Below are 24,364 nucleotides of genomic sequence, written 5' to 3' on the forward strand. Positions count from 1 at the left end.
AGGATGTGACGACGCTGTGCCCCTGCGCAGCGGGAACTTGGGCCTTTAAAAAGCTGAGGAAACTGCCTCTGAGCAAGCGGTGGCTACACTGGAGGCAAGCACACCCAGGTCTCACATTAAAGAAGCCAAACTGTCTGCTTCAAAGAAAAAAGGCAACATCCTGTCACAGGCCATGCTCTGGCAAAAATGTAAGTGGTTTGGCTGTGGCTGTCACAGCCGTATCAGCACGGGTAGGGGCTGGGAGCTCACCAGTGAGCCTGTCCTTGAAGAGGCGGTGGTGGTGAAGGGGGTCACAGCAGTCTGTGTTCCCCGGGGCAAGAGAGCAGGGAGGAGTGAGGTGGGTGAGACAGAGCCTGGTGGAGAAAGCAGCCTGTCAGAGGTGATGCTGATTTTCCAGGTTGGAGGGGAATGAACTACAGTTCCAAGGTGGGACAGCTCACTGTAACTTCACTGCTGTGCATGAATCACTGTGGTGAAGAAAGGGCAATTTATGATTCACAAACAATAGCCAAATGTGATATTGGTTTGGGGTGGGGAGGGGAAAGCCATGCAGTTCTTTACTTTATTTTATAAACAGCTACTTTTCAGCCCGTGGTTCCATTCCATGGGCCTATTTCTCTCTGAGTTACTGAGCTTTCTTTCTTTCTTTCTCTCTTTCTTTCTTTCTTTCTTTCTCTCTTTCTTTCTTTCTTTCTTTCTTTCTTTCTTTCTTTCTTTCTTTCTTGTCTTTCTTGTCTTTCTTTCTTTCTTTTCTTTCTTCTTCTTTTTTTTTTATTCTCACCCAAGGACATGGTCATTGATTTTAGACAGAGGGAGGAGAAGAGAGGGAGAGGGGGAAAGAAATATGAATGTGAGAGACAAATAGTGATCGGTTGCCTCTTGTACACAACCCTGATCAGGGACCAAACCCGCAACTTAGGCATGTGCCCTGACTGGGAAAGGAGCTACAACCTTTCGGTTTATGGGATTATGCTCCAACCAATGGAGCCACACTGGCCAGGGCTGAGTTACTGAGCTTTCTGCCTGCCAAAGATGTGATTTGTTTCAGATGGGATGATTTGGAAAGTTGGCTTTGTCAAGCATGCCTTTACTTGCTTCACTGTCTTGCCTCTTGTCAATCTTCTCACTCTGTGGTAAGATGTGTGTATCAGTGCAAAAGGGCAGCAGGTTTATCTTGAATCTTAATGTTTATTCCTGGAGTTGGATGGAACAACTGAGAACTTTATTTTCCATTATGTGGGACTGAACAGAGACTTGTGTTATTAATAACTGAAATCATACAGAGATTATCTATAACATTCCTTTCTTGAAATAACAAAGTCAACTCAATGGCTTCATGATTGTTGAAGCTTATTGGGGCTCAGTTCTGTACTTCCTCGAGAAAGAAATATTACCCAAAAATTGCTCTATTGGTTTTTTTTAAAGGTGCTTAGGTCTTTAAAATGTCCTTTAATGAGTTCAGGTATGACCTACCTCAAGCAAACTTAATATAAGAGATTCTAGATTTACAGAAAAAGATAAACTAGGGAGTGTATTTATTTTACAAAAGATATTTTATTGGAGCCCTTAAAGTTCTGAAAATATACTTTCATTGATTAAAACGTAACTTACAGTCACTTTATCACCAATTCATTGTTTTTTTATTTCTTGTGTAAACTCTCTGGAATTGAGCTGGTTAATGTGTAATGTGAGGGGTGATTTCAAAATTTCTCAGGTTATGAGGTCACATCATATCAGCAAGATGTGATATTTTAAAAAATAAAAAAATGAATTCTAATTTGGATCTGAGAGTTATGGAATCCTTCCAAGTGTAATTGGGGACATTCTAGTGTGGGTGGTGTGCAACTGCTACCTGAAGGAACATCAAGCAGGTTCCTAGTTTTCGGGGACAATGGCACCCAGCCCCATGGGAGTGCCATGTGGCTGAAGGCAGGTGGGCATCAATGTCTTTGCTGGGACCTGCTATGTGTCCTTATGCCATTACACTTAGCACTGAATCAGTGGGTTTTATGTGAGCCCCTGGAGGGACTTCTGCTTTGGTTTCTATCTACTCAGAGCAAGTCACTCTCCTTTTACTTCTAATTTTAATGTTTCTCACATGTAAAATGGGCTAAAATAATACCCATTCTGTAGAGCTGTCCTCAGTAAGCTGAGATACCACCGAAATAATGTTGATTGCTCTGGTTGTGCTTCAGTGTCTGAGATAGGAGTTGCTTCCCTGTGTTCATATTCTGCCCTCTTGGTTACACACTACATTTTCCTTCTTTAATTCTGCCTAAGAGACTAGAAATTTTATAAAAGGGGATTCTGGAGGAATGTTCCCTGCTCATACCCTGGAAGTCAAATCAGGGGCCACAAAACTCCATCCTTAGGAAGACTGCAGTGAAAGTTTGTCAGTGGAATAACTGTGTGAACATTCTCAGTGTTAGATGCACACAATTAAAATGCTCCTTAACTGTCCTTTGGCACCTTAAAGGAACTTAGGAAGGGCCCTGGGCACTGGACCCCCTCCTCTTACCCTGAATCCAAGCAAGGCCCTTGTCTAGGGTACCAAGGGCACCAAGGGCATCTGGGTGACTAAACCCTGTGTGAAAACCAGTAAAAACAGGGCAACATTTGTCAGCCCACTTAGAATCACCTGATGGAAGGGCAGGGTTTGAAATCAGACACCAAGAGTGCTGAAAGGGCACTTTCTTTTTTCAGAAAACACCCTCAAGTCATGAGCTGAAATGACTGTACTATGAGGTTCTGGAAAGGGTTAAGAAAACATTCACTTTGTAATTGTTGCCTCCTCCCCATGTGACTGACCCATGACCTTCGTTTATGGAGTAAATGTGAACATGAGCTTTTGGTGCACATCAGCTCAGAAGTGCTGGCACATAGAAGTGGAAATCTTCAAGCCCCATCCATGGGCTCAAAATTTGCTTGGCTGTTCAATTAGTTAAAGAAGTCACTCTACTTGCAATTCTTCCCCTGGCTTCTGCATTTGGTCCTACAGGCCTCTCATGGATGTGAAGCGTAACATCCACCCCAACAAGAACCCCTCATTAAGGCCGTCTACAGACAGTGCAGCAGAGACAGTAGGAGTAATGGAGAGGGACGAGTCTGGGTTTGAAAGTTGGCTCTGCAACTGAATTATTTAACCTTATATTCTTAAAAACCTAGAAAATGGTGTGGGGGGATCTAATCCCCACCTTACAAGTTTTTTGTCAGAGCTAAGTTAGAGAATGTAGAATGTGTTGTCAATCTCCTGATAAGTAATAACAGTAATGAGAGAGGCCCCATCCTCCTGCACACCTCCCATGGTCCCGCCTTGAGTGATCAGGGTTATGACAAATTCCCTCATGTATATCATCGTCCACACTTTGATTAGAATAGTTAAAAGTCACAGTCAGCATATTCTTGAATGATAGGCTCTTACAAACTGTTTTCCAAGGGTCTATCTAAGTCAGGGGTCAGCAAGCAGTGGCTGGGGTGCCAAATCAGTCTGGACACCTGGTCTTGTAAATACAATTTTACAGGAGCACAGATGCATCTCATTGGTTACATATTGTCTGGGGCTGTTTTTGCTAGAACAGGAGAGAAGTTGCCACAGATACCCTATGGCCTGCAAAGCCTAAAATACTTATTATAGGCTCTTTACAGAAATAGTTTGTGGAGCTGGGGTCTACATTGGTGTGGGTAGTGGCTTTGGTATTCGTTTTCTTAGGGAACTCAGTGTCCCGGGATTGCACAATGCCAACACCAATGCAGACAAAGCTTGTAGCCAACCGAGTAAATGATTTGCACTATGCCTAAATCAGATTTGGTTGACTTCCTCTTTAAAATCAATGAAATTGTATATAATGTACTCAATCCCACCCATTAGAAAATGAAGGAACAACTGTTTTTTCTTGTTGTTACTTGCATTGGGGAAAGGTCTATGTGATGACAAATGGGAGGCCTGACTGATTTTCTCTGAATTGGCTGGTTGTCTTTAATGTTATACTCTGAGCCTTGGCATTTCTTTGGCGTAGTGCCCAAGGAGGCACCTTAGGAACAGGGAATAGTTAACATCAAATTATGTATGTATGGATGTGCCTTTGTTTTCACACAGCTTGCACAGGGTAGAGGTTCCCCAGGCAGATAAACTGGAGTCTCAAAATTCTCATCAACACAGACCTCTGGATTTACTCCAGAGTTCCATGAAATGGCCAACTAGTTCAAGGCAGATAAAAATGAAGTTAAAGATAAGGAAAACCTGTAATATACATACAATTTCGGAAACTTGATCTCCTGCATAAATTCAGGCAAACTTACCAAAAGAAGTAATTTAGGTTTGTGAAGTGCTGCTTAATATTTCTATTCTGTTACCACCTTTGCTTACTTAAGAAGCCTAGTAAACACCTTTATTTCTTACCAAGTATATTTATTGATTCAGTGATTTTTGTTGATAAGGAAAAGTAGGATCCAAAAGACACACAGGGATTCCCAGGCACAGAAGGAGGTGAAATAAGTGACACATATTTACTAAGCACACAGATTAATCGGTAAAGGAGCAGATGATTTTCAAAGTGGGTACTTTACTTCCTTCTCCCTATATTTACAAAAGAAAAATGCCACCTTTGTCTCCCTCTACACCCAGAAAGTTCCTGAGTCACAGATTTTGAAATCTCTCAAATCTCTTAAGTTCAAAGCTGCAAATCTGCTCTATTGTGAGGAACAAAAAGAACCAAGGTCATCTACAACTGTTAGCTAAATATCTGAACATTTAATTCACATCATCAGAAGTCCTGTGAAGTATTGCTTTTAAACTTTTTCAAAGTAAAGGTATTAGGTTTTATTTTTTCCCTCTGACTTATATATAAAGTTTATGTTCCCATAAAATAAGGATGTCCATCAATTTTTTACTTTGAGCCAACCAAACCAAAGTTGGCCAATTTATGATGATCATTAACATAATTTTCACCTTTATGAAATATTTAGCAACACCCCAGTTTTCTCATTCTTGTTCAATTAACTGCTTGAGAAGAGAGGGCCTGTCTGGAATGGGGAGGCCTTCTTTGAAACCCTGTGGGCCTGTTTTATGAGGCCATGGACAAAGAGAGCCCATGGATTGTACCTTCCAGTCGTGTGGGCCCTAGGCAAGTCACCTAACGGCTCAGGGTCTCAAGTGCCCAGCAGTAAAATGGGACTTGCCTTTTCTGGGCTCAGGGCAAGGAGACTGAACTTCACTGAACTCCTTTTCCAACTCAACTTACTGAGCTTTCATGAGTGCTCATACAACATAAATACACATTTTCAAACACGAGTCCTTAGTCTGACAGAAGCAATTCTTGCATCTGCTTAGAGCACTGCTTTTCAAGCTTGGCTACATTTTGGAATGCTCTGGGACATTTAAGAAATGCTGATGCCTAGTTCCCAACCTAGAGGGTCTCTTTAAATTCCTTTGGGCATTAAGTTTGCAAATGCTTCCCAGGTGATTCTACAGTGTAGTCAATGTGAGAACTGCTGACCTGGAGGTTAAAAGAGATGGCTTCTAACACACTTTTGAACATTGAGCTACTGTAAGCAGGAAATGTTCAATTCTCTTCATAGGGATGAATATCAGCAATGGGGCATTGAGTTCTTATTTGATGCTGTGCAGTGTAGCAAATGTTCTTTTGGATCAGTCTGGATTATATTTGGTTGCTAGTGAAGAGATCAGAAACAACATGGATTTAAATAAGATAGTGATATACATTCTCTCACAAAAAGAAGTTTGTAGTAGGCTGTGTGGGACTGTAAGGAGTCTCTATAGTGCTCACAATGTCCCAGGCTACTTCTGTCCTTGGCATGTGGCTTTTGTCTTCAAGGTTGCCTCATAGTTGCCACTATAGCTCCAGCCATCACGTCTGTGTTTTGGACAACAAAGAAGAAGACAAAGGGAAGGCAAAAAGACCATGTCTCTCCATCATTGCCTCTCCCCCCAATATGATACTTCTGCTGGCATTTAATGGTCAGTTCTATCTGTAAGGGAGAATAGTGTAATTTTTTAGCTGGGTACATTACCACCCTCTGCATTGCAGGGGTTGTTATTAAGGAAGGAGAAGGCTGATGTTGGGTATAGCAACTGTTGGTTTTTGCCACACTTTGAATGTATTATCTCATTTAAATGTAATAAAAACTATGAGGTATGTTCTGTTTTAAGCTCCATTTCATAGATGAGAATACTGAAGCTTAAAAACTGGGCTAGTAATTCACTCATACAATAAAAATACTTTAATAATAAAAACATTTAACTATAGCCCTGGCTGGCGTAGCTCAGTGGATTGAGTGCAGGCTGCGAACCAAAGCATCGCAAGTTCGATTCCCAGTCAGGGCGCGTGCCTAGGTTGCAGGCCACGGCCCCCAGTAACCGCACACTGATGTCTCTCTCTCTTTCTCCCTCCCTTCCCTCTCTAAAAATAAGTAAATACAATCTTAAAAAAAGATTTAACTACAACTACCTGTAAAAAAAATAAATGAATCCAATTTTGAGTCAAATAATGCAAACATAAGAATTATTTACTGGTTTATTCTCTTTACATAAAATTTAAAAAAATAAAAAAACTAATAGACAATGTCAGAAGCCATACTACTTGTAAACTTTGGAGAGGGGAAGAAATGTTTGAGAGGGAATGTAAGGGAGACTTCTGGGGTTTTCATATTATGTTCCTTGAATTATTTAGTAAATTAATAATAATTTATTGAACTCCATATATATTTTAATGTACTTTTGTGTATATATTTATATTAATAAGATAAAAATGTAAAAGGATATTTGTGTGTGGAGGTTCAGGTGTGGAAAGCAAGGTATAGAGAGTAGGGTTTAATTTTAAATTAGAGAGTGACATCTCCATTATTTCTTTGCCCTTAGTGATTTAAAGTGAGCCCCTGGGATAGGCAGACCTGAGTTTGAATCCTAGACTTATGCCTCACTGGTTGTATGGTGCTGGCAAGTCCACTAGCCTTGCTCTGCTGCCATTTCTTTATACATACAATGAGAATGTGGTTCTTCATAGGGTTGTGGTAGGTGTTCACAGCAGTGCTTGGTGTTAAGCCAATACTCAATAAATGTTAATTACTATTGTTATTTTCTCATTTTCTCTTACTCTTACCTCTGAGGCCAAAGGTTATGCAGCTAACTCTAGATTTTGACTTGTGTGGCCTCTGAGTTCTGCGTTTTTTTGTGAAATAGCAGGATACATATTTCCAGTCTTGTAATTTATGGTAGGGCTAGTGATCAGGGCTCATGCTGACAGTTAAGCTGGACATTCTCTTACTGAACTTGGAACTTGGGCCACCGTTTCCCATCAGCCTCATAAGGAGTGATGGCAGAAGGCTTGTACTGGCTGGCAAACTTGTATTTGTTTTTTTATTTTACAATATTTAACTGAGGTGTTTATAGTCTACCTATAAGGAGTATGACACTTGAGTATGCAAAAAATAGCACAGATGATACCGAAAACTGAAACAGCAATGTGCTGGCTCTTTTCTTAGTAATGGTTTCATTAGTATCACTTTCTGGGAAGAGCAAGTAGCCAAAACATTATAAACCAGAGTCATTCTCAGACCAGGTGTTGGGGCCGGAAAGGATTTGACCACAATGAAGAAAAGCTGAATTACCTTTTAATCCTCTAGAAAGAATCATAAATTTAATTGGAAGAGGCAAAGAGTCCAAAGTTATAGCTTTCTAGAACTGAGAAGTCCTGGGGAGAGGGAAAAGAAAGGAAGAAAGAAAGGCAAGAAGATTAAACATAGGAGCAAGTTTGAATGCCGAATGAAAGCAGCACCAATACAAGAAAGAAAGATGTACAAGGAAAATCAACCATCTATTTATCATCCTATGCACATATGCACCCATCCAATGACAGAATTATCTTCAACAGGAGAGAAACAAAGATGGAATTAAGGAAGTGTCATGGAGCATATGGCATTGAATATGAAGCCTTGGGAGTAAATGATAATCAGACTTTGTGCATAGGTACTGGGAGTGAAGAGACATCTTAGGACATAAATATGAGTGTTTGGAAGAAAATACAAGGATACCTAGGTTGACATCTACAACATTTTTGTCATAAATTGTTTTATTCAAACAAAATCTACTGCAGAGCTCCAACACAAAAATAAAAATGGAGCAGTTTTGAGGGGATATCAGAGCTCAGGTTGTTCATTCACTCCTCTGCTACCTTCTCTTTATTGACAGCTGTAGGCACCTTTGCTGTATCCCCGGGTTCTTTAACAAACTATAGAAATGATCCCTGAAAGTATAGTCTTGCCAGGTTCTTTAGATTACACAGAATGACAGCCCTGACCTGGACCAATCCTCCATTCCTTCAGCAAGATCCCTAACAGCTGGTCAGAGGTCCTTTGTTACTTCCAAAGTAAGGACCTCATTCCTAAAGCAAAGTGAGTCACTGTGAAGCATGTTAAATTGGTCTCCACAGAGCTTTGAGGCTGTGATCATGCTTTCTGTCCTTATGGGTATCTTGTGAATTAGAAGGGGGACATATTTCTTAAAGACTGAGCCAGTGACTTCTTTCCCAGGCTTCATATTCAAACAACTTCTCCAGTGTCTTTCACAAGGGAATGCTCTTCCCCTACACGATGGAGCCATTGGTTAGTAAACCGAAGACCTAGCAAAAAAGTTCATTTTGACTGGTAGTTATATCTCACATCAGGAACCAACAACCAGGGTTACTTCCACTTACATTTCCTATACCCCAGGCTAACATGAACCTTGGGACTTGGGTAAGTAGGTCAGACCCAAAACGCATAGTTGATGCTGGGTTTAAAGATTTTTTCCTTTGAGGAAGTGATCCATGTCTGAGGGTCTAGGGAAAAGTTTATTTCTTTTGTAAAAATCTCTTTGGTCTTGAAAATGCCAAACTAGGTGTTATTTTAATTAAGGAACAAACAATTAAATTTCCTCTCCTCTAGCTGCCTAACCATAGGTTTTTCCTGTTCTGTATCAGACTGGCAATACTAGATTCAGGACACAGGTCTTGATCTAATAAGGAAAGAAGTATCAGTCTCCTCTGTTCCACCTCCTCACTTAGATGTTGCCTTGCTATAGAATTTGGGTGGGCACCTGGGTTTGGTTCACCCCCTGATATGGTCTTATGCTCTCAGCGTGGGCCCCTTGTTCCCTTTTTTCATCCCTGCTGCTGTTAATAAAACTGAAACAATGCTGGATATGTCAGCCAGAAGTCTGCCTTGCCCTAATAGGTGAGAAAAGTCCCCTTTCTGACCACTGAAGAGCCCTTTGAAGAAGTATCTATGACTATGGCTTTAATCTTGGCTACATCCCTATCTTTTTGGAGATACATACAGGTTCTTTGAGGGGCCACACCTAATGTCAGGACAAGGGCATGCCACCTTACTTTGTTTGCCACTCAAAAATCTCCAACATGCTCCTTGTTGGGGTCATCCTTTAAAAAAGCGAATCTGCCACAAACCTAATCCTTTGGTGGCTTCTGAAGAAAGAAGCCCTACTGCTTAGCTTATGGTATCTTTACAAGAGACCAGTGACAGGATTTTGACTCCTCCTGTCCAGGCTCGTTCTGTTTGCAAGTGAGGTCTTTGACTAGTCTCTCTGCAGCATCATTGGATTCCTTGTGTCCTAAACAGGGCTATTCTGCTACTTGGGAAAACCAGCCCCAGGTATCTGAGGGATGACCTCTAGGAGAACAATGAAGGCAGGTTGAGACAGGGCTGGCTGGCAACAGAGGGCCCTGAGTGTATCGAGGAGAGAGACATCCAGTGTCAGGATGTAGCAGGACAGAGCAAAGTTAGGGACACTGTCACGGCTACTTCTCTGACAAATGAAGGGCCAAGGATTTTTGTCTGAGATCAAAGGAGAATCAGCTACTTGTTGAGCAGCTATTATGTACTGGGTGTTTAACTGTGTTAATGTTATACTGTCCTCATGATAATCCAATCATGAGGATATTACCTCATTTTACAAATAGGAAAACTGAGACACATACAGGTTAAGTGATTTGCCAAGAATCACACAGTGATAAGCTATGTAGTAGCTATTTCAAATGAGGTCTGCTTGAGTCCTAAATGATACCATATCACTTCTCAATTCCAAGAATTTTAGGGTTGCTTTAAATGCTTCTTTCCCTCCCAATTGAAATACATCTACCCTTAGATGGAGGTGGGCTCTGATTTTATTGAGGGTAATCTGAGTCAAAATTTCCTGAAAATTTGAATTCCAGAATATTTTATTTGAGACTCAGTATAGAACCTCTGGAGCCAGCTGATTTTCATTTTAGAATCTGAGTTCCTAGGACTGGCATTCTCCAGTGGGCTGATCAGCCAGGAGGGGATAGGGCCAGCTGGTGAATACATCTTTGGGTTTATTCAGGATCCCTGGGCTAGGGAAGGACTCTGGACATCTGGGGTTATTTTGTGTATCCTGATGTGGGCTGAGCCTGGCCCCAGAGCAGTCTCTCTGCATTGGGACAGAACGATCATGGCTCTTTTCTCTTTGCACAGCTCCTATAGACTGGGGCATGCAGCTTGCTGATCATACAAACCCTATTGAAGCAAGTGTAGGTGGAAACCAACCAGATGTGCCAAACAAGCCAGAACATTTCAACTCTGAGGCAGATGCAGCTCTGTTACAGTTTGCGATTTTAGGCTTGTTTGTGCAATTATTTGATTAGGCCTTTATACCCCACCAGACTAGACAATAAGCTCCATGACAGAAAGGGCATGGTTTAGTCTGCTCAGCAAGTACTTGTTCAATGAATGCTCTGCCAGGCGTCTCCTGGTCTTGCTCCTACCCTGGAGCATGATGCATCTGAGATGGGAGCCCTTTCTGCTCTGGTGACCCAAGTTTCTGTAAAAGGCAGGCAGATGCAGCTGCTTTCTCAGGTGGACCTATCCACTGTCATTTCAGTCAAAAATACCAAAAATAAAACTTTGCGGGGAATTGTTTAGGTCTCTCAGTTCTCGTCACTCCTCATGTGAGCAGACTGCTGGTAAGCTTCTCATGGTCTTTTCTCTTCTCTTTTGGTTTCTCAACACCATTTCTTGGGGGATTTGGCCATAAAGGCAAACTGAATCAGGGTGGTCAAAGCCCAGATTCCAATAGGAGGAAGGAGGGTTAGAATAGGACAGTGGACCATTCTACAGCTGACCTCCATTGTTAACTAGAGAAATAAACGTGACTTGCCTGGGTGGGGAGAAAGCAGGCAGTGAAGCAGAAATGGACTGTGTTTGGAATGGATTGGTCCTGGGTTTAGCTGATCACTGCTATTTACAAGCACAGTCCTTGGACAAGTCACTTAACATCTCTGAGCATCACTTTCCTCATCAGTGAAAAAGAGGGTAAGAGGAAGAGTTCCCTGGCTTATTTCAGAAGTTGTGGTGACACCTCACATGAAATTATTTGTGTCAAAACCTATTTGAGGCACAGAACATTGCAAAGGTGAGTGTGGTTATTTCTGAGTTCCTGGGAGTTAAGGTAGTAAGTGAAGAAACACAGGGATCCTTGGCGTGCATTCATTCAACATACTTGAGTCTCCACACAGAAGAGATTTTACGCTGACACTGTCTCTGGGAGTAAAGAGCAGAATGCAACAGCCTTCTCTGTCTTTCTGGAGTGCAGGAGGTTTAAAAGGAAGATGGGTGAGTGGTCTGAAAGGTGCTGAGAGCTCCCTGGAGGATGGAAGCCTCAGCAGCAGTGCCTGTGAGGAATCTGAAGGCTCTGGGACTACAGGCCTTTTGACTGACGCTGCCCAAGGTCATGTATGGGGTGGGACATTCAGAACATTTGGGACAATCCATGTAATTCTGAGACTGCAGAGCAGGGACATCTTAGGCAGGAGCTTGGTGCATGAGAGTGGCCTGTGGGCTAAGCCTAAAAGAGTTTGAGAGGAGTGCAATCACTGTGGATGTCCATTCCAGGCTGGCTGTGGCTTCTTTTTTTGTAGGGATCACTTGGCTTCTACATCCTTTTGGTCTGGGGCTCTCTGGTTCTAAAACTGAACAATCCTCTGCAGTCATCCTAAATGTACTTTAGGAACATCTCCTGGCTCCTGTTTCTCAGGGTTTCCCTACAGTTCCTTTATACTTGTTTAAAGTTCTGGGAAATTCTCAGGGCCCATGGCCCTCCTTAGTCTTTCCCAGTGACCTGTGGTTGATGAGTGAGCTCTGTGAGGGCTGATGGGAATATGTCTCATGAAATGGGGATGCAGGGAGGTCACATGCCCTTCTTTCTCCAATCAGACCAGAGAAATGGAATCAGCCACCGTCTTTGGTCTTTGAGATCTTTAGACAGAAATATCAAGATGTCAAGATTTAACTCCTCTTGGGCTGTCCCGGCAGTCTTACAAGCAAGATCAAACTGTAATTCAGTAGAGGTTCCACTTTCTCATATCTTTGAAACACCTTCTTTTTTTTTTAAAGATTTTCACTTTTCTTTTTTTTTAAGACTTTATTTATTTATTTTTAGAGAGGGAAGGGAGGGAGATAGAGAGAGAGAGAGAAACATCAATGTGTGGTTGCTGGGGGTCATGGCCTGCAACCCAGGCATGTACCCTGACTGGGAATCGAACCTGCGACACTTTGGTTCGCAGCCTGTGCTCAATCCACTGAGCCACGCCAGCCAGGGCTTGAAACACCTTCTTTAAAACCACCTTTCCCCCTCTGCCCTGGGCTTTATCCAGATTGCTAGAGTTTATAGTGTTGGTATTTCCTGGCTGCAGGGGCCTTTCTGTTCAAACATCGGTGAACAGAAGGTCTACATTGACATGCACATGCGTTCTCTTTGTTGGCCCACATTAAAAAAAATTTTAACTACAATCTAGTGTAAATTGGTCGGGAAAACCTTTTTGTAGCGTGTCAAATCCAATTTTGGCCAAAGCCCAAGTTCTTTCTTCCTGTTTGGAAAAAAATCAGCCATTGTCCATGAATGGAAAGAACAAATTTGAAAACTTAGAAACTCAGACCTTCACTATAGGAAGAACACTCGCATTAGTGTTTAAATTAAGGGTCTCAATAATCCTTTAGCCAACCTGAGCTAAACTTTCCCAGGAGGCCTCAGCGATCATAGGCCTAGAACACAAACTTCTTTACGTTAAAGGGAAAAGTGTCAGCTACTTTTTTTTTTTCAGTTAGAAGCTAGGGCAAGTTTTTTGGCCCTAGGCTTGAATTCCTATTGTTCAATTATTTGTTTTTGGTTTTGCTACAAGTAAAGAGAAAATTATTTGTATTTCTTCTTAATGAGTCTTTTTATAAAAATAATACTGAAGATTCAGCAGCAAGAGAGAAAAATATTTACTGTGGTTACTTGGAATGATTAATAGTGAATCACATGTCCTTCTGGGTAGGGAGGGTTTTGTCTTTCAAAATGGCCCTGTTCAGTGGCCTTGAGGTTTAACAGTCCGTTGTAAATGGAAACCGGTTTCAGAGCCAGACAGTCAAGAAGGGTGGGAGAGGTTCATCTTCCTGGTTTCCTGGTGAGGAAAATGTGGGCTTATTCTGAATCCCACCTAGTCTCTACAGCAGCTGGCCCAACTGGTGTCCAGATTATTGCCTGTCAATGGTGGCTCTTTGGAAATCTGTAGCAGGACATTGGTTGGGAGGAGAGTCTTCTTTCAAGAGCATCTTGATGGCTGTTCTAGTTAGGAACACCTGTCTGGAGAGGGCTCTCTTACAGCCTGCCAGAGCAGAACTTCCAGTGAGCAATGTCTGGGTGTCAGCTCTGCTAGGAAAGCAGCTTCCTCACTTTGGCATGAATGTGGTTTGCATGGGGTCACTAAATAAACAACTGCTGACAATTTTGCATATTTCCTCAGTGATACTTAGCATGCTTTCATCAAGGCACTGGAGGGCCATGTTTATTTAAATCAGTAGAATCCACACATTCCCTAAGCTTGGTGAAAAACAAGCACAGTGCCTACATATAGCCAGAGCACTGTCTGAGGTGACCAGTCGACTGGCTTGCAGCCGTCATGGTCTATGCTCTCCAGCAGAGCAGCAGCTGCAGGACTCTTATTTTTGTGATGTGGGGCATGCCCTGGTGTGTGGCAGGGGGAACCGAAATGTCTTCTGCTGACTTTTTATACCTTTAGATTTTCTCGTTGCTCTTTTTGGAAAAGGGAAGCCCTTACTGGGGCTGAATTAATAGGTTTTTCTGTAAATGAGCTTTCCCCCACCCCAAACTCCACTGGTGACTGATTTCCAGTGGTGGAAAGGCAATATGGCAGAAGTTCTCTGTCTGAAAAATGAGATTCTCAATGAGGGCCAAGAGGCTTGTGTTTAGGTGAAAAGTTTTTTCTCAGTGATGGATGCTTGGATGCCCACAGGAGACTTACAGAGCCTTCAGAACACAGGATAAATGGTGAGAAAGCTTCAGGCCTTGAGGGGGGTTACTACCCAGAGCTGCAATTTGATAAAGGGGCTTTTAAATTCTCTGGTCAACTCTACTTTGGGAAATTGGATTTTCGTCTTCTGATATTATTTAAATCTCCTGTTTTATTTTTCTCTGGCTCTTCTTTTATTATTATTATTTTAAGAAATCATTTAATAATCTTAAATTTTTCCTTTTATATATTCTAATTTATTTCTTTTGAAGCTAGCTCAGTGCCAAGGATCCAGAAGTTCCATGGCAAAGCAATCATGATTTCAGACAACCTTCTTTTCTTTTCCAAAGTTGTCTTTGTGGGCTCATTTCTCATGCCAGTGGCAGTGGGGACTACAGAGTTTACTGTAGAGTTAGAAATGTTTTATTGTTGCTTTACAAAGGCTGGTGTGAAATGCACCAAGCTCAAGTTTTCATCTTGCAAATACATTTGGCCATTGGGATCCTGTGGGAATTGTCTTGAACTTCAGATTCTGATATTTCCCAGTCATTTTGCAAAGCTACAGTCTGAAGCACCCTCCCTGTTGCTCACTCACTGGAGTAAGTTACAAGATTCTGTGACAGTTGGTGGTGGACTCATGGGTGGGCAGTCAGGACATCCTGGGGAGCTGTGGGAATTCTGTGACTGCAATAGGTACTGCTTTCCATATGGTGGTTGTGCCAGGGCACACCTGTTGACACTATGGGTTTCAAGGAACTCCAGACATCAGAGGGTGATGCCCTCTGCTATAGCACCTCCCCAAACCCTGTTTGTTCATTGATTCCAAAACAACAGGAGGTAGGAAGCTTTTTCTTGACAAGATCCTGGAAATGCCCAGCTGACCACTTTGCAGCCAGGTATTAGTAGTGTCTGTTCCTGGGAGGGAGTGGGATCAGGCATGCTCTCAGTCCTTACCCAGAAATGTACATGCAAATCGGGCAGGGGTAGGGGGTTAGCTACACACTTTTCTCTGATCTGGTCTGAGATGTGTGCATGTGAGATTGAGCCTTTCTTGTCCCCAACTGAATTAAGATTGTGACCACAGTGCTAGGACCCCCAAATAACTCTGTGCCCCAAGTTTCCTGAGTGCAGAATGTCTCAGGCTATACTTTGTGCCTAAGAACAGCTGGAAACTCAACTGGAGACAAGTTTGGGTGAGTGATATGGGTTTGAACAAAGCTGAAGTGGCCATGGGCAACTGAGGATGAGGAAGCAGAGTGTGGGAGGGCAGGTGTCCCTGTTGTCTGCCATGTCAGGCCACACCTGGGGTCTGTGGTCAGCACTGGGCATCACCCATCGTAAGGGGAAGTGGTAAGTAGAACTTGTGCAAAAGTGATGTGTGTAGAAGGAAGGCTGAAGGGATTCAACATGTGTCATTAAGAAATAGCTGAAGGAAAGTGATATTCTTTCAGGCTCTACAGGGGACCTGGTCTCCATCAACAGATGCTGGAAAGGGCTGCTAGCATTATTGCTAGTAACGAATATACAGGGTGGGGGGAAAGTAGGTTTACAGTTGTGAGTATGGAAAATAATACAATAATTAGTAAATAGTAATACAAGAATAAACTGTGTTTTGTGTACTTACAACTGTAAACCTACTTTTCCCCCACCCTGTATTAGCTCACATTGATTTGATGCTTACTCAGTGCAAGCTCTATCCTAAGTATTTACATGTAATTCTCAAATTACCCTACAAGGTACACACCACAATGATCATCTTTTTATAGATGAGGAAACTACTATTAGATCATGAATTGTGAGTTTCATTGGTAGGTAATGCAAGGGAAAGTGGTGCTTTGTTACCATGAGGCAGGTATGGTAAAGAATGAGATATTGCAGTTTTCCAGGCAGGGTGGGAGTGGGTGGAGGGAGGGGAAGAAAAATAATGTGTATTGAACATCTACCATATGCTGGACTTGGCTTGGGAGCTTCCCATGTATTGTTTTAGTTAATTCTCACAACTATTGTGTGAGACAGGAATTATTATCTCCATTTCACAGATGAGAAAATTGAGGCCCAGGGATGTTAAATAAATCCTCTGAATACAGGTATTTTTGGCTCTCAAGTCCATTGTCACTGCTACTTTGAACAAAGGTAATGGTGCACAGGTGGTCCTGGGGTACAGGCAGCAACAGGCTGGCTCTCTCTGCTATATACTCCCGTTTAAGCCTGAATTCACAAGTTGCAAATGTTTTATTTTATGCTGGTTTCTCCCACGGGATTGCAAGGTGTTTGTGGGTGGGCACCACACCTATTTTGTTCAGCAATGTATTCTTAATGCTGAGGGATATCTGAAAAAATGAATGAATGCTAGTAGAAGTCCCTCGTTATGACAGGGGATATTAAAATGAGGAAATTAATCTCCTATTAGATGTTGGAGAAAGTTTCTTGTGTTAGATTAGGGATGAATTATTAGTGGTTCTCATCTTAGCACAGCTTCCAAATCACCTGAAGGATTTTTATAAAATCCTGGGATTCCTAGGCCCACATTGGGCTCCTAGAATCAGACTTTCTAGGTGCAGGGCCTGGGTCTCTGTATCTTGTATTGCTACTTGGCCAGGTTAAGAAGCCCTCATGAATGCATCTGAGTCTGGGGTTCTCTGACTTCACACCAGGTGTTCCTGGAGCTCTTGGACACCTCTTGCCCTGTCCTGCCACCTTCTCTGCCTGCTGAGCTTTGAGGCCAGGCTGTGAGTGTGCCTGGAGCACAGATGGAGGCCTGGTGCTGAGTCAGGCATGGGATCTTATCAGCTGGGTATTTACCAAGCAAAGTTCAGCCAGGGCAGTGCTGCAGATCCGGGTTTTATAGATACCCAGGCTTCCGGGCCCTTATCGGTAGATGATAATGAATTCCCACGTGTGAGTACTAAAGACCAGTGCTACATGCCACTCCAGGCTGTGGACTGTCTGGGTAGGCAGATTGTCACTGCCCAGTGATGTCTGCTTTTGTCTTGCTCTGCCAGGATAGAAAGAACCCTATGGTCCAGCTCCACACTTTGGTTTCCTGGCTTTGATGACAAAAGGCAAGGGGAACAAGTCTGGATGCCTGAGGGTACATGGATCACCATTGGGTATTTGTCATGTGTCCTGGCAGCTATGGAGAATGTGGAAACCATTTACTCCAGCCCATGCAAAGGTCCAGGAAATGTGAAGGAAAGAGAAATGGCAGATAGAACATTTTAACTTCTCACCCAATCAATTAATCAACAAGTAACTTACTAAGCTTATTATGAACATACTACTTGAGAAGGTATAGAGAAATAAAGTGCAATATCTGACCTTGAGGAATTTATAATCTAGTTATAAATTTAATAGTTATAAATTATAATCTAGTTATAAATTCTATAAGAAATTTATACCAAAAAAGATAACATTATTAAATAGCAGACTAAAAATTAATTGAATGCTTACTCTGTATCTGATTTTATACTAAGCATATACTATGCTACCCATTAACTATGTCAATGACTCCTTATAACATTCCTTTAATAAGACACTGCAGATTAGGAGGCACAGAGAAGTATAGTAACTTGGCCAGGATCTCACAGCTACTGTGTTTCAGGGGAAGGTTTAGAGGTCTGTGCAATCTGACTCAGAGTTCCTGCTCTGACTGTCGCCCTCTACTGCCCCCTATGGTGAATACTAACCAGGTCTGGCAACATTTGAGAGACAGGAGGATAAAACAGAGCTCTGTGGGCTGCGGGGGTGGTCCAGGAAGGTTGCACTAGTCTGAATTTAGGAAGAATTAAGGGGTTAAGAAAAGTGAGAGGAAATCCTGACCATAAGAAATCCCAACTAAAGATGAGGAGGTGGGACAGGCAAAGAACATGTATAGAAGTCTAGATAGGCCTTCAGGTTGGAGTCAGGGTTCCTGTCATAGTTAGTGTGCAATGTGTTTGAAAAAATGGATTGGGATCACCCTGTGGGGCACATTCAATTCTAGACTAAGGAGCTTGGCCTTAATGGCCTGGGTAGAGGGAAGCCATAGAGGGTTGGGGGTAGGAGAAATACTGGAAGAAATATTCCAGAAAGCTTCATGTGCTCCTCTGCACTCAGACACGACTTAGGTGGGCAGGCAGTCCCTTGAGGAGAGCAGGCACTCTGAGGTGGGGACTTGTCTGAGAGGGGAGATGAGCCCCACTGACACTGCTTTCCACAGCCACAACTCCAGAACAAGCCCCGGCCCCACCCCGGCCGTACCAGGGTGTCCGTGTGAAGGAGCCAGTGAAAGAACTGCTGAGGAGGAAACGCGGCCATGCCAGCAGCGGGGCGGCGGTCACACCTACAGCGGTGAGGGGTCCACTCTGGCCACCGAGAGAGTGTGTGTATGGGGAGAGTGTTGGGCAGGAATGCACTTCCCCACCCCATGGAACACTCACTGGGGCACAAAGGCCACGTGTTGCCATGGTAATGGCTGTTGCAGAATGGACTTAAGGTAGAACAAATGGGTGATTCCTTGAAGTGGGATGAGGGATGTAGGCTAGCGTGGCCCACTGAGCAAAGCCATTGCTTGTGTGAGTGAATGACTTGCGAATCCGGGTGTGAGTTGGAAACCCCTTGGAAGAGGACAATAGCAGTCCCCTAAGTGCACAGCCTTCTTAGCCTTCTTAAGTGGAAACAGGAATCCCTCAAAAGTGGAAGTGGTGGTGGTTAGAATGGGGGTGGGTGTTTTGTTCTAACAAGGCTGATTCCCCCCATTCTCTCTTGCTCTGGGGCCCTCTGAGCACATTTCCCGTGGTGGGGGGCTAGTTGGAGAAGGCTGAACACTGACCCTGGTCTTCTTTTCCCCTCCAGGTGGTGCTGCCCCATCAGCCTCTGGCCACATACACCGCAGTGGGTAAGAGCTCCCCACAGCCCTGGGCTCCTCTGGGACTCTCTTCTGGCTGGTGCCTACAGCTCTGCAATTTCCTTCTTTCTACAGGTCCTTCCTGCCTTGACATGGAGGTCTCTGCCTCCACGGTGACAGAGGAGGGGGCCCTGTGTGCTGGCTGGCTCTCTCAGCCTGCCCCTGCCACCCTCCAGCCCCTGGCCCCGTGGACACCCTACACTGAGTATATGTCCCATGAAGCTGTCAGCTGCCCTTACTCAGCTGACATGTATGTGCAGCCAGTGTGCCCCAGCTACACAGTTGTGGGGCCCTCCTCCGTGCTGACCTACGCCTCCCAGCCACTGATCACTAATGTTACGGTATGTCATAAAAGGCAGAGCTGCACCAACTCATGCCAGGGTACCCTTTTAGAATATGGGCTGGCTTCCTGACTCCCAATCTTCCTTGCTCTTGATTCCCAGGATAATTAGGTTATCTAAGCTCACCTTGTCCTTCTGGAAGGCCTGCTGTTATTCCCATTGACCTAAAATACCTTTCTATTCAGATAAATTAATGGGTGATCATTCACTTAACGATGGGATTTACCAGAGACTTCCAGGCTGAGCAACAGGTGATACACAATTTCAGAAAACTGTACTTTTGATGGAGTCTGACCCACATGCAGGGTTATTTTTGAGTTATGCCTCTAATATCAGATTGCTCGGACTCAAATCTTTGCCTCTTCACTTACTGGCTGTGTGACCCTGGGCTAAGTGACTTAATTTCTCTGAGCCTTATTGTCATTATCTATAAAATGGGACTACTAACAAGAGAGTTGATATCAGGATCCATGGAATGATGCATGTAGAAGTCTCAGCATGGTTTCTGGCACAGAGAAAGCACTCAATAAGTGCTAGTTGTTATAATTATCTCAAATCAACTAACAGTTTTAACCAAGAGCTGACTTCAAGTGCCAAATAGAGGAATAGCCTGCTTCCCCAGGAATGAGGAAGGAACAGAAATAGTTTAATGTGAATGGTACCTATTTGATTAAAAAAATGGGAATTCGAGTGTTCAGAGGACAAGAGGCCTATGGTTATAGCTGTGTCTGCTTTAGTCCAAGGAAAACTGGGAAGTGGACTTGGGGCCTCATGAGCAGTTGCAGAGGCTGGCCTTGATGGTGGAGCTTGCTTTGGTTCTCTAAGACCCCTTCCTTTACCTCAAGGACTCAGTGTTATCCTGATGTTCCCCTACCCTTTGAGCATCATCTAGACATGGCCTGTTGAAACACTCCCACCCACCCCATGCCTATCTGGCCTACAGGGGCCTGTATGATGCTGGACAGAAAGGAGTTAATTCAAAACCTTTTCAGGCAGCTAACTCATTTCCATAACAGGGGGCCTGGCCTGGGGGTGGGGGTGGTGAACTTAATGGCTCCCAACCATTTCATGACCAACATTCCTTTCATTATTTATCCTTTCATCATTCCCACCTCCTGCTTTGAAAGTTTTGTGTATCAAACAAACTATATTTACCAAGTAATAATTTATTTGTTTTGCCATTTTGTAAATTGACTCATCAAAGCTGGTAAGAGCTACTCTGTGGGCACTCCTGATCAGCAGGAGGTAAGACGAATCAGGGCCCTGGGTTGGTGTAATTCTATCCCTGAGCAAAGAAACCTGCAGTTGCAATTGACCTACACAGGTGTAAAACTAAAAAATTATGGGTTTCCATTTGGATTTTTGAAATATTGGAAATAATAAGGCATTGTTAGGAAGGTGAAAGGCCTCTGAGACACTTTCCAGCTCCCTCATTCCATAGGAAAAAACCCTTTAGCTTTGCTACTTAATCTGTGGTCCCTGGACCAGCCACATTGGCATCATCTGAGATCTGATTACACATGTAGAATCCAGGCCCTGCCCCTGACCTCCTGTACTGGAATCTTTGTTGTAACAAGGCCCCCAGGTCATTGAAATAATCTCTTCCTAAATAACTAATAGTTTAGTCTCAGGACATGGTGGCAACTGGAGAGAAATATGACAGGGAAGGTAGAGGTGGTAGGGGCACACTTGGGCCCCTGATACAGCATTCCATGCAGAGAATTTCCTCTTCTATCTGCTTCCTCAACAGTGGGAGGTAGTAAGTGTGTGGGCCCCATCTCTCTTGAAGGCTTGACCTGGGGTTTGCAGGGTGGTCGCTATGCAGCTGAGAGGCATGGTTTTAGAGTACCTGGGAGCATGGCTCTGACCTTTGTAGGCCCCTGCAGTGGCCATAGGAGCCCAGCTCAGAGACAGAGGATGCTGAGGCCATGGAAGGTAAGTGGAGCTATGTTGGCCCAAGGGGCCCTCAGAGTGCTGAAGCTGCTGTGTGCAGCCAAGATCGTCTTTATCTCTGGGCAGGACAGTGGCCGCCTTTGTGACACAGCTACTGTGCTATGTGATAGTCTTATTGTTAATATTTTCATTGATTTTAAGATGTACATCCCCATTCTTAGCATTTTAATATCTCTGAAATTGGGATGAATTTTATATTCAGTGAAATTAGCTTCAGATGTGGAAGTGGCATGAGCAAAGATGTAGAGCTGGTGAGAAACAGAGTCAGGGACACGGAAGTGTACCTGGCTTCTCCTTTCAGGGAGACCTTGGGTAGGTGGAGATGGACCCCCCCCCCCCCCCCCCCCCCCCCCCCCCCGCCCTGGAGTGAGACAACAAGAAAGAGCCTAGTTAGGGGAAATAGAGATCCTTTAGAGGACAAAGGTGGGCAATGAATACTTCAGGGCTGCTAACCTTTAGTCTTGTGTCTGTCCCATCACAGACGAGAAGTGCCACCACACCCACAGTGGGGCCCCAGCTGGAGGGCCCAGAGCACCAGGCACCTCTCACCTACTTCCCATGGCCTCAGCCCCTGTCCACGCTGCCCACGTCCACTCTGCAGTACCAGCCTCCGGCCCCAGCTCTGTCTGGGCCCCAGTTTGTCCAGCTCCCCATCTCGATCCCTGAGCCAGTCCTTCAGGACATGGAAGACCCCAGGAGAGCCATCAGTTCCCTGACCATTGACAAGCTGCTTTTGGAGGAAGAGGATGGTGATGGGTACGCGCTTAACCACACACTCTCCGTGGAAGGCTTTTAGGGCTGGTCCCACCTGAGAATCCTGGTTCCTGAAACTGGGATTGAACCTCAGATCTATGTCTGTATGGAGAAAAACCACACTTTTTACATGAAACTAGAATTGTAGACTGACATCCTTCCTTCTTCCCTTGCACCCTTCTCCCTTCTTTCCCCTCCTTCCCTCCTTTGTTTCTTCCCTTCTTTCCTTTCTCTCTGCCTCTCCCTTTCTCATCCCCCCGACCATTTATGTTCCTTTTGGGAAAGGAGTTATAGAGATTTTAGAGATAGTACTGGATGGCAAGTGTTGCATATCTATGGTTCAGGTGCTTTCATTTCTGCCATGTTTCATTCCTGGGGAAGGCCCCTTCTCTGGAGCTCCCCCTGCTTCCCTGGAGCAGCAGCCCTGCTGAGCTGTCTTCATCTGAGCCAGTGATGCCCTGCCCTCTGTTGTTTTGAGATGTATGGTGGTGTCCTGTGGGAAAACTGGCTCTGCCAGCACCTTCAAGGGCTGACTCAATGCCACAGTTCTTGAGCTGTCAGTTCTCAAGTGTTGCTCCTTTGTTTGCCATCCAGTACTCACTGTTGTCCCAATTTGTAGCCTAGGTGGCAGAGTCTCAAGGCCTGGGGCTCGGGGGAGTGGGAAAGAAAAAGGAACACCAGAGTGGGTTGGGGCATGGTCAAAGGGACAGGGGAGGGATGGTACATGGTGTGTGTTATGGGGTGTGTTTATATGGTAGGAGGGGGACTGTACGGGGAGAGGAAGGTTGGATTTTATAGGATAGTAGGAAAGTGGAGTAATGATTTAGCTCCAGATTAGTTGATTATTAAGGAGAATAAACCTAAGAAAAATTGCCCTAGTAGGTGGTGGTTTTGCTACTCTGTTTGACGACACTTGTAAAGAAAGCTCAGCTCTAAAAAGAGGATGAGGGATGTGTTTGCTGTTTCTTCCCATGTCTAGACCCTCTGTGGTGCCATGTGGAGGCCAAGACCCACTGAAGCTCCCTGTGCCTGGCTCCTTGGTCAATGGTGTCACAAGTGTTTCTGTCATGTTTTAAAATCCTTCATAAGCCACCATTATGTGGAGCCAAGTCTTCCCCAAGCACCATACTTTCTAGGAGCCTTGGGAGCCTCACCCAGAAGTACAATTTGATTTCTTTTCCTTCTTTGCTTCCTGCCTTCCTTTCTTCCTCCCCTCTCCCTCCCTCCCTCCCTCCGTCCCTCCCTTTGTCCCTCCCTTCTTTTCTTTTTCTTTCTTTTTTTTTTCTGGAGGAACATAAAATTTGCAGGGGTCTGGGAATAGTTGTCACTGGGTGTGCTTAGCTCCTGGGAGTGGCTATGTGCTTTGGGAATTGGCCTATCTGTCTGCAAATGACGTCATTATTAAGCAGACACACTAGTTGGTGGAATATGTGTAGAAGTAATGGCCTTTTCTGGGAAATGATGGTTCCTTTGACACTTTTTTTTTGCTTTTTAAAATAAAAACTGTAGAGAAAGTTGCCTTAAATTTTTTTTTCTGATTTGGACTTATTTTGACCCAAATTTTTCAGTATCAGATTAAAATCCCAATACAAATATCTTGAATTATTTTTATTCAGGCTTAATTTTTAAGTGTAAAAACTTAAGACAGCATTTTAGATAAATTATTTCCATCTTTGTTGCTAGTGATGGTGAGTAGGCCCTGGTGATGACTGAAAGCCCTGGATTCATTCTGTCAGGGTTGGTCAGTTGGTTGGAGCATTGTCCCATATACCAATAGGATTTGGGTTTGATTCCCCATCAGGGCACATATGTAGGTTGTACATTTGATCACTGTTTGGATGTGTACAGGAAGCAACTGACCAAACGATGTTTCTCTGTCCCATCAATGTTTCTCTCTGTTTCTTTTTTCTTCTCTCTCTAAAATCGATAAACATATCCTCTGGTGAAGATTTAAAAAAAAACAAAACAAAATCCTTGTTTCTTATAAAAAACACTATGTAAATTCCTCACCTTACTGTTTGAAGATTTGATAGGACTCAAAAGCAATCTCCATAACAACATGTAAATTGGCAAGAACTGGCAAAGCAATAAAGGATTCTACATATTTACTAATA

The 24,364-nt window shown here is 43.7% G+C and overlaps 1 protein-coding gene across 1 annotated transcript; it reads left to right on the top strand.

Moving 5' to 3' along the window:
- The first annotated feature begins 4 nt into the window (after positions 1–4).
- Positions 5–24,364, top strand: POU2AF1 (POU class 2 homeobox associating factor 1). Its single transcript, XM_028517219.2, has 5 exons — positions 5–188; positions 18,517–18,647; positions 19,152–19,194; positions 19,279–19,544; positions 21,979–24,364. The coding sequence occupies exons 1-5, from the start codon at positions 173–175 to the stop codon at positions 22,291–22,293; spliced, it is 771 nt and encodes a 256-aa protein (XP_028373020.2). The 5' UTR covers positions 5–172; the 3' UTR covers positions 22,294–24,364.

This window comes from Phyllostomus discolor, chromosome 6, assembly GCF_004126475.2.
Source record: "Phyllostomus discolor isolate MPI-MPIP mPhyDis1 chromosome 6, mPhyDis1.pri.v3, whole genome shotgun sequence".
Lineage (NCBI taxonomy): Eukaryota > Metazoa > Chordata > Mammalia > Chiroptera > Phyllostomidae > Phyllostomus > Phyllostomus discolor.

Excerpts from the sequence above, each read along its gene's own strand:
- POU2AF1 (XM_028517219.2), top strand. Across the intron at positions 18,648-19,151 it reads CGGCGGTCACACCTACAGCG|GTGGTGCTGCCCCATCAGCC; the intron begins GTGAGGGGTCCA and ends TTTCCCCTCCAG. Across the intron at positions 19,545-21,978 it reads CACTGATCACTAATGTTACG|ACGAGAAGTGCCACCACACC; the intron begins GTATGTCATAAA and ends GTCCCATCACAG.